At 37.5% G+C, this 11,253-nt stretch overlaps 1 protein-coding gene across 1 annotated transcript; it reads right to left on the bottom strand.

Annotated features, from left to right (window-relative positions):
* Positions 1 to 3,261: 3,261 nt before the first annotated feature.
* On the bottom strand, positions 3,262 to 4,759 carry LOC146469482 (galanin receptor type 1-like). Its single transcript, XM_085123258.1, has one exon. It carries the CDS (start codon positions 4,624 to 4,626, stop codon positions 3,355 to 3,357), a length of 1,272 nt encoding a protein of 423 aa, XP_084979384.1. The 5' UTR covers positions 4,627 to 4,759; the 3' UTR covers positions 3,262 to 3,354.
* Between the last annotated feature and the right edge of the window lie 6,494 nt (positions 4,760 to 11,253).

Raw genomic sequence — 11,253 nt, 5'->3', positions numbered from 1 at the left:
TTTCTTTTATTTCAACATGTGAAATAAAACATATTTATAAACATTACGTAGTGAATTTTGTTGTAGGAATACAATGGCGAAAACAATTGTTGATGAAGAACAAAGTAATTTGTTTAGAACCAACTTATGGCAACAGTTTTCCAGAATGTGTGAAGTAAGAGAACCACAATTCTCGTCAGATGTGCACTTTTTAGGTTAAAGTTTGCACGTTTCTTAATGATTAAACTTAACAGATGAAATTTACATCATGTATTGCCAGAAAAAAACTGCTAGCAGCGAGGCTGTCACATAAAACTGTCAACGACCTGCTGAATTCTAGACATTAATTTTAAGTTGCTTTTGTAATAAGGCCATGTAAACGAATGAAATGGAGTAACACAAGCGAATGTAGAACGCCTTCGTCTCTATCAGCGTGCGTCGGCGAAGCCATTTGGTGGGTCGAGAAAACATGAGGATACTATATGCCACTGAATCCTACAGAATATTTTCTCAAAAGAAATAACATGAATTTGAAATAAAATGAGATTATATTTTTCTCGCGTCTGAGTCTTTGAATCGTTCAAAACACGCAAACAAATTGTGCTGTAATGTATTCCAAACTTGGGTTAAATATAAGAGGCTCCACGCTGAATAACTTAAGTTGTTAGCCGGTATGAAAAACCCGTCTTCACATTTGTTTCCTTAGGTGATTGTTTTGTTTTATTTTATTTATTTATTTATTTATTTTTTTTGTACATGTATGTGAATAAATGGAATTGACTTTAGTTCAACCGTATCCAATTCTTGACTACATACGATAGCAAATACTGCAAAAATATCTTCGGGACACAACTGCCGGATTCCGGCCATCAGTAGAAGGCGAAACCAAGCTTGTCATAAAAACGGTTTTGATCGTGCTCTGGTTTTCTTTGAAATCACAAAATTGGGAAGAATGTAATATTCTGATCTAGCAATTTTGCGACTACCACGGAAATTGGTGGCAATACGAGGGTTGGGAAATTTACAAACACTGATTAGCGGAATTCTTAAAAAGGATAACTGAATTTGTCTCTGACAGCTTACAACGACTGCAACCTAATATTTTTAAAATAAAATTAATGCACAACACGTTTGCCGTGTTTGAAAAGCATTTTTACCTCACACGTTTGGGTTATTTAGTTAGAATATTATAATTTTCTGTCTTTGTAGTTTGGACATTTAGTTCTTGGAATATAGATTTTTTTTTCTATAATAAAAGGAATGAACATTGGATAAGTCAACGTGCCTTGAGCCTTTTGTTCAATAAATATTTAATTTTTAGCCAGAACTTGATAGTAAGTCTCGCCATGCATTTTATTAGGTCTCCTTGTCTCGTCTTATGTGTTCACAAATGATACGATTATTGCACGTTTATTACAAAACCATTAAACGATAATGGATTTACGCTTTTTCTAACGTTCAGTTATTAAACCTGACGCTGGAATCAAATCTTTGCGCTCTTTTGGTATCCAAAAGGCAAAACTAGTGAATTAGAAATAAAATACAAAATTAGATATCTACATGCATAATGTTATCCGAAAGAACAAAACTTTGCGCTTAGCAGCCACATGACAGTGCATACATCTGCCACTTGATTATATTTACTCCGTCAGAATCTTATACTGCATGGTCTACAAAAGAATAAATTACCAGTTTCTTGCTATATTCTGATGATCACGTTTCCCAAACAATAACAGCGCCATTAATTTCCATTAGCTCGGGAATGTCACTGTCTTGTGTTTCGCTTCTATTTTTACTTTCTCAAAGCTGCTTTGCATAGGAGCGCAATGTGTACCGTCAGAAGTGGTAGTGGGATACGATCAGTAAACTTCCAGTTCTCCTATAATCTTTCAATTTCTCCCCTCCCAGAAAGCAACAAACCGCAACCTGTATCCCTTGCCCCAAAAAACACTACCATGCTGCATAAAACGCAGTTTAGCTCTGTTTTGTTGCATGTGTGGAATCCGAATCCAAGAATACGCCTGGTGGATACTTAGCCTTATCAAGTTTCATACGTGGAGTCGCCGCTATTGGCCCTTAACCACCGCACTCCTACCTCGTGTGTTAGAGGGCCAAGTGCTTTATGGCCTTAGTCTTAAACCCAGCAAATTTGTCTGAACTTTGCCAGATAAAAGCAACAACAACAACGATAAAAACAAAAGTAACTTTCTTTCTAATAATAAAATGAGAAAAAAGAAAAGGTGGAATCCACTTGCGATCCAACTAGTCGCGGCGGGCGCAACGAAGACAAACATACCTGTTACAATAAAAGAATAACTACAAAATATTAATCCACAAACTCTATGGGCAATCTAGTGTTCAGTATAGTGGTCTCATTTAGCTTTAATATTTTTTTTTTACATTTTTTTTAACTGAACGCCAAAACACTGATCAGCAGGACGCCTTCACTGACTGTCGAGTGACAATTACTGGGAAATTTGTTCAAAATTTACATATGTCTATACAAATAATTTCAAATGAAAACGTTGCCTAATGTTTTTACGACTGTAAAAGACTTGTTAGAGCAGAAAGGTAGCCTTAGCTTAAAGCCCCTACATCACGCTCCTGTTAATGCTCATTTAAATCGACGTTTGATACAAACACTTTTGTACACCTTTCCTAGTACTTCGCCGGTTCAAAAGTCCGTGGTTTTAGACGAAAAACAGTTACTAACCCGCTAACCTAAATCAGGCATTTTCATGTTAATTGTGAAAGTGTAACAAAAGTATATGCACTTGAGCAACTCATCTTCTCATTTGTAGAGTAAGAAAACAACAAAAATCGAGCTAGTTACAATATCCATGTTCCAAAATACCGGCGAGCGAATGCTGAGAACAGCTCTGTCAATATTTTACAAAAAAAAAAACCAGAATGTTGCAATTGCAACACTGACACTCAGTTAAAACGTCATCGAAGAGGAACCTTGCTATATTTTTCATTTCCTTTTTCTCAAAAACAAATTACGGGATTTCTTTTTCCCTTCAGGCTACGACGACCACAGTTCGTTTGGTTCTTACAAAATCCACGAAACCCTCATAGCCAACGCTAATTCGTTCGTAGGAAATTAAAACAACTCGAGATGCACTGTGCCAGTATCACATCGTATATAATATTTCAATCTAGTATAACAGCATTTGTCAGCAGCGACTTAGAAATAATTACAAATAAATATTTCGTACGCAATAACCTTCCGTTGTGATAAAAAAAAAATGTCGACCTTTTTCGAAAAGAAAGTCTTAAAAACATCTATCAGTGTCAGTAGGACTCCATATGACACATTAGTAAGTTCCTTGACATGACCATTCCTTGTTATCATTCCTCTTCCACTTCCTATATCTAACCTTCCTCCTCCCATTCCTTCTTCAGTACTGCTTCTTCGTCAGATCGTCGCTCTGTCCTTACTTCAGTAATTTCTTGATAATCTTCTTCCCCTTCTTTTTGGAGTTCCTTTTCCCCTTCCTTTTGTTCGTCTTGTTTTTCATCTTCTTCTTCCCTTTCAATGACCCTTAGACAGATACGCTCAGTTCCTGAACTAGTAGCACGGCTCCTAAGCGTCGTAGTTCCTGTCGTCGTTCGAAGATTAGTGGCACCAGATCGGGCAGTAATTATTCCTTTAAGACCGTTTTGGTAGTTCTTACTAAATGTAAAACAGATGCATGGATTGATGGCACTCCACGAAAAAACCATGAAGACTGAAACAAACGGAATCACGGTTTTGAATGCGCAAATAGGTGGAGCCTGCCAATGCCACATGAAAGTTCTAATAAACACGTAGACGGAATGTGGAGCTATACAAAAGGCATAAGCAATTAATATGGCTACTGATAACCTGATTGATACTTGATGTGAGGCGGATCTATAGCTTGTGGACATACTTTTTCTTCGTTTGTGCCGCCGTTTTAAAGACCAAGCTATTGCGCAGTACAAGACGACTAACACAAAAATTGGTACTAAGTAGAAGGTAATGAATACTGCCGTCACGTATCTCGAATGGATGTTATCATGGTTAGCACCCCAGCGTATCAAGCATTTATATGAATTTCCATCGGGTATCAGTTTGAAAGTGTAAAAGTAAGGTGCATGAACAGCAATGGCTATAATCCAGGTACAACAAATGCAGATAAAACGCACTTTAGACGAGATTAGTTTTATCTGCAACGGGAAGACAACAGCTATGAACCTGTCTACTGAAATCAACAGAAGGCTTTGGATGGAGACCATCAAAGAAACATCAGGGAGAAAGTAGCAAAGCTTGCATAAGACGTTCCCAAGCACCAAAGGGGTATCGACCATAAAGGCAGCGGAACCTGAAATAATACGTACAATATGGACCGGCATGATTGTCAAGGGAGTGAAGAGATCGGACACGGCCATGTTGAGAACATAATAATTGATCGATCTTCGCAGCTGCTTATTCTTGTAAAACACCAGAATTACAAGAGAATTTCCAACCAGAGATACTAGGAGAATGATGAAATAGGCAAGAACCATGAGTACCTTTTCTGCATTGGAGTCGGCGAGAATACAATCTTCGTCAGTACTGTTGGGAAGTCCATCTGTTGATGATGAGCTGTTGTACGGCAATGTCGAGCTCGAGTTTTGAGACATGATTGTGTGCTCTTAGAAGACGAGAGATCTGTTGGATTCTTCTCTCGAATAATGCTGCTCAGTTATGTGTCACCAGTTGGTCGATACACAAGTGACTTTACTTTGTATGGAGTGTCGGAGTATATCGGCTACAAAAGTGGCCGTGGCGGTTTTCCTCACGGTGAGAAATCGATATTGTCAATGTTTAACTTAATCGTTTAATTAATTCTTCGTTTAACATATTGCTGTCAGAGACTGAGTCTAAGCCGAATGATAAGCTGTGGAGGAAGTTCATAAGTGTGAGGATGGTCGGATTTTAAGTGTTAAATATATTGAAACGAGAGTTCTTTTATAATACTTAATGTTTTTTTTTTTTTTTGTTGAATTGAAAGTGTTAAGTAAGTTTCATCACAAGGAATCGAATATTGCCGGACAACTGTATTTTCTTCCGTTCTTCAACCGTATTAATTTAACTCCTGCATGACGTGGAAATGAAAAGCCTGCATATATTTTCAAAAAATCCTTTAACCGAAACAAAAAGAATGGTTGAATTTTAAGTCTTGGGTATTTGAATGAGAGTTATTGGATAACATTTAATGTGTTTCTAGGATTAAAAGTAATAAATAAGTTTCATTATAAGGATCTAACATTGTGACAACGGTATAAATTTAACATTTGCGTGATGGGGAAGGGAAAGCTATTTAACAATTATTCCACGAGCGCGCGTTGGATATGAGATGATAGATAGCCAACGAGGCGCGTAGCGCCGAGTTGGCGATAATCATCTCATATCCAACAAGCACAAGAGGAATAATTGTTTTATTAAAAAACAATCAAGAAATATTGCTAGATCTTACTGATTTCGCTGTGCAAGAAAAACCAGCAGACAATTTAATGGTCGCCATGGTATAATGGCTCATATACCATGGCCGCTAATCCAATCAAATCCCTCGAATTGCATTATACAATAATTCAGTTTTTAATAAATGCATATATTTGCTAAAATTACTTTTGTTGAAACACACTAACAAAGTGAGATATGTCCAGAAATGCAGGCAATGACGAAAATGGCCAATTTGACGATATTTCGTCAAAGGCCAAAATTCAGGCGAATGAGCTCAAGACAAGGGTACCAACAAAGTAGCGAATTTGACGAATATGTGGCAAGATTTCGTCAATGGCTGGCCTCCATGTGTTTAGCTAATTTGCATGCATTTGGCACTTTGACAAAATGTTGCCCAATTTGTCACATTCGCCAAAATCGTCAAATCCGCCAACATGGCAGGCTTCCATGTGTTTAGCTTATTTTCATTTATTTGGAAATTTGGCGAAATCTTGCCAAATTCGTCACCGTTATAACTGTGTCAAGATTTCGCCAAAATTGCCAAATTCGCCATTGCCTGCATTTCTGGACATAAGTGAACAAAGAGTCCTTTGGGAACAGAGGAAGTTCCTCTTTTTGTATAAAATTAGCGATAAGGTCATTTTGCTTCTTTTTTTTTTTTGAGCGGATCTGTAGACTGGAGGCCCGAATTTTGAACCGACGGCCGGAAAGTCGGACTAAATCCGACCATCGTGTTCTGGGGATATTTTTTGCTCGATTTGCTATCCAACATAGTCAACAATAGACTACGGCCGAACTAAATTCCATTCCTTTTGTTCACGTACATACACGATTGTGGAGTGAGGAGTCTTTATTTGTAAACTGCTAAGTTTGAAATGCACCACAGCACAATTTTTTCTTCATATTTAAGAGCCATTGTCAATAACTTTCGAGAATCCGGCGACAGGAGCGAAAATTCAAATTTCTTTTTATTTGCCCCAAAAGACCCTTTTGGTGAACTTTATTTTTAAAAATAATATTCCAAAGTTCCAGCGAATTTGGGAAAGTTCGAAATCGGCCAAAACGTGGCCGATGGCCCGATTGAAATTATGCAAATTAGTACATTTTCAAAACACTCGCTTAAGACAAGGCAGCGTTTTCTCGAGTTGACACTATTACAATCGTTTTTACATCCTTTGTGCTTGTTTCCAAACTATATTTCATCTCCACCTGAACATTCTTTCATTTAAAGTTGCCCACGTAAAGAATACAATGTTTGCATAGAGTGATTTTTGCCCTATTTCAGATGACCATATCATCAAGGGTATACCAATATACTGGTAATGAAATAACTTTTTTGAACGGGCAATTTTCTTTATTTATCATCTTAAAATATTTAGTTTGGCCCGTGAGAAGCGAGCGCGCTAGGTCGAGATGTGTGGAATGCACTTTGACACAGTTCGCCATTTCAGTACTTCATGTTCCCCCTGTTACTTTGCACTTATCAATACACTTCGCGGAAGCTTTTAGATAAAAGCCAAGGTCTCCGTGTTCATTTCATGCTTTAATACACGTAAATAACTAGCTTCAAACTTGAGTGCTCCCCATATTAGCATTAGGTTATCGAATGATTCCTTTTAGGTAACATTATGGAGTTTATATTGAGCCGTTCAAGCGAGATGAAAGAGCCGTTCCCAGGGAAATAACTTGAAATCAGTGAAATTAATACCTTCTCTCTTATATCATGCTACACTTCCAAACTACGGTTATTTCTAAGCTAGAAAGTGTAAATGCTCCCTTTTTGCGTGACCTAAAACAGAATTTGCCTAAAATGTTACGAATAAACTCCACCGCAAGAAAACACTGAAAAAATCGCGCACCGACGTAAATGTAAACATCAGCCGTTTCTCAACTTGCCACATGAATGAAACGCGTCCGTTATTTTACCTCTGTATACATTTATGACCAAAAAGTAGAAACAAAAAAATCTTCTCTATGCTCATCTGTATAAATACACTTGCCAACCAAGCTTTTGTTTTTCTGTGTGTTTGTCGAAAATACTGAAGAATAGTGCAACATTGTTTAGACTACTTGACTCATTCAATCACAACCGGATAACACGACTGGAAACTAGATATAAAGAAATGCTCTTACTTCTCTGCAATCGCTACTTACATTATATCTGGCGATATTACATCCCCGAGGCAAGGCTGGAAATTGTCTCAAAATCCGCATATCACAGATTTAAAAGTTTTGAGCAACGCGAGTAACTTTCATTGCGTGACAGGTGAAATGTGATACACAAACGCGCGAAAAGAAGTGAGGAAAGTCAAGGTCTGCAAGGTATATTTAATGGACTGAAACAATAATGATGTAGTTTTCCTCTTCTGAGATTCTCTCTGTATTGTCTGTGCCGGATTCTCATCAATAACATTACAGGAAAAGTAAAACCGGAATTAATTTAAATCAAGTCAACAAAGTAAGACCTTTTGAAACCTCAATGCAGTACTTCAATACCATCCTTTCCTCAAACCAAAAACTAATCTATTTAGGAGAGTGAAGTTTGTCTTTCGCCATGGATCAACGCGCAAAAGTTGTGGATCAAGCTCAAAAGGTGCGCAAGATTTGCAATGTGTTATACGGTTAATCAGTGCAATAAGGACGTTCACCATGAAGGGAACGAAAAAAAAGTCTTTTTAGGTTAACTTGTAAACCTAGCTGTAATAGGCCTTATCACGGTTTTCGACGCCATTTTGACGAGCAGGGAAACACGCTTGAAATAACAGTGTTTGTATGGAAATCCGATGTCAAATAATTTTCATAAAACATCGCTTCTGAAAAATTCATGAATTGGAAACTTTTGGCACTAGGAAAAGGATTTTAAGAAAAAAAAATTGGAGGGATGTAGCTGTGCCAGAAAGCGTCCAGTCGTGTTTTCAACTTTCCATACATTTGTCTGTATTTTTTTCTTGCGAACTATTTTTAGTAGCAGTTCACGGCTGGTTCGCTTACAGACAAATGTATGGAAAGTTCAAAACACGGCTGGACGCTTTCTGGCACAGCTACATCCCTCTAATTTTTTTTCTTAAAATCCTTTTCCTAGTGCCAAAAGTTTCCAATTCATGAATTTTTCAGAAGCGATGTTTTATAAAAATTATTTGACATCGGATTTCTATACAAACACTGTTATTTCAAGCGCGTTTGCCTACTCGTCAAAATGGCGTCGAAAACCGTGATTAAAGGCCTAATGTCTGTTTGAGATGAGTCACTGATGGTGATAAAATGTTAACTGGAAATGCACAACATTATTCCTGACGGAAGGGCTGATCAAATTTTAAGATAAGAGTTTAACCTAAATTTATCTCTAGCGTGCACTAGTGTCAAAGGATGAGGGGCACGACTGGTATTAGATTTTCGTGTTCGGTCTAAAAGACGGTGTTATCTCTTACGGGCCGTCACTGTGTAAGTCTGACGTTGTCATTTTTAAATCCTCCTAGCGTGTTCCAGAGTATCCACCACACGAACAGCCTTTGACAAGGCTAGTGAGAGTACGTATCTTTCGAACCTGTGTGCCATAGTCCAGTGATTATTCAATTTATGGTGGTTTTTATATGGCATGGTTAATATAACTTAATTACGAGTTCCACTTGGATTGGGTTAACCCACAGTACATGCATTGACAATGACAACGATTCTTTGCTGTTCATTCCTCGGTCTCCCTTCGCGTTAAAGGTTTCTGACTTTTCCATTTCACACGAAGGCCTTACTTCTCTCGGTGGTGAAAGCATATAAAGACGAATGGAAAGTTTCAATCGTAAATCATAATTCCTGGAATAAAGTCAAGTGATGCATGGCAGTGAATTTCTGTTTAAATAAATAGGGAAAGTCAGAAAAGGAAATAAAATGTTCTCTCATGCTCTCAGTCTCACTCAAATGAAAACTCTTAATCTGCCCCAGCAACAACACTATTTCGTCCTGAATTTCTCTATACGCCCGATCTTTTATGCCTTTATAGGTGCGAGCGAACTTCGTTTTTGCATTGATTGAGAGTAACACATTACAAATCTTGCGCATTTTTTGAGCTTGATCCGCACGGAGAGGTGCCATGGCGAAAAAAAAAACTTCACTCTCCTAAATAGATTAGCTTTTTGTTTGAGGATAGTATTGAAATACCGCATTGAGGTTTCGAAAGCTCTTGATTTGTTTACTTTCATTTTAGTTAATTTCGGCTTTATTTTGAGGAAAATAAAGGTTGTTGATGTTGTTGATGATGAGAATTCGGTACAATCCCCAGGGGAGACAATTTTCAGCCTTGCCTCGCGGATGTGATATCGCCAGATATAATGTGAGTAACGATTGCAGACAAGTAAGAGCATTTCTTTATATCTAGTTTCCAGTCGTGTTATCCGGTTGTGATTGAATGAGTCAAGTAGTCAGTAACAATGTTGCACTATTCTTCAGTATTTTCGACAAACACACAGAAAAACAAAAGCTTGGTTGGCAAGTGTATTTATACAGATGAGCATAGAGAAGATTTTTTTGTTTCTACTTTTTGGTCATAAATGTATACAGAGGTAAAATAACGGACGCGTTTCATTCATTTGGCAAGTTGAGAAACAGCTGATGTTTACATTTACGTCGGTGCGCGATTTTTTCAGTGTTTTCTTGCGGTGGAGTTTATTCGTAACATTTTAGGCAAATTCTGTTTTAGGTCACGTAAAAAGGGAGCATTTACACTTTCTAGCTTAAAAATAACCGTAGTTTGGAAGTGTAGCATGATATGAGAGAGAAGGTATTACTTTTACTGATTTCAAGTTATTTCCCTGGGAACGGCTCTTTCATCTCGCTTGAACGGCTCAATATAAACTCGAAAATTTCACCTGAAAGGAATCATTCGATTACCTGATGCTAATATGGGGAGCAGTCAAGTTTGAAGCTAGTTATTTACGTGTATAAAAGCATGAAATGAACACAGAAACCTTGGCTTTTATCTGACAGCTTCCGTGAAGTGTATTGATAAGTGAAAAGTAACAGGAAGAACATGAAGTACTGAAATGGCGAATTGTGCCAAAGTGCATTCCACACATCTCGACCTAGCGCTCTCGCTTTTCACGGGCCAAACTGCCCGTTCAAAAAAGTTATTTCGTTACCAGTATATTTGTATACCCTTGATGATATGGTCATCTGAAATATGGCAAAAATCACTCTATCTAAGGAATAGCAAACATTGTATTCTTTACGTGGGCAACTTTAAATGAAAGAATGTTCAGGTGGATATGAAATATAGTTTGGAAGCAAGCACAAGGGATGTAAAAACGATTGTGAAAGTGTCAACTCGAGAAAACGCTGCCTTGTCTTGAACGAGTGTTTTAAAAATGTACTAATTGGCATAATTTCAATCGGGCCATCGGCCACGTTTTGGCCGATTTCCAACTTTCCCAACTTTCGTCAAAATAAAAATTCGCTGGAACTTTAGAATGTTATTTTTGAAAATAGTTCACCAAAAGGGTCTTTGGGGGCAAATAAAAAGAAATTTCAATTTTCGCCTCTGTCGCCGGATTCTTGAAAGTTACTGACAACTGCTCTTAAAAACTGGAGAGTATATCATGTCATTTGTATTTCTTTTAGACAATAGTCTGCAGGATTCAGTGGCATATAGTATGTTTTTCGACCGAATAAGTGGCTGGCGAAGGGTCCAAGGTTTGATACTTTCGCCTATATTACTTTCGTGTACCGTTTACATGGTCTTGTGAAAAAACAATTTTCTATCCTTTACACGGTCTTGTGAAAAAACAATTAAATTTACATTTTAATTTTTTTTTAAA

This window comes from Pavona decussata, unplaced genomic scaffold (genome assembly GCF_977016875.1).
Source record: "Pavona decussata unplaced genomic scaffold, jaPavDecu1.1 SCAFFOLD_122, whole genome shotgun sequence".
Taxonomy (NCBI): Eukaryota; Metazoa; Cnidaria; class Anthozoa; order Scleractinia; family Agariciidae; genus Pavona; species Pavona decussata.
This window is presented reverse-complemented; position numbering and strand designations above follow the sequence as displayed.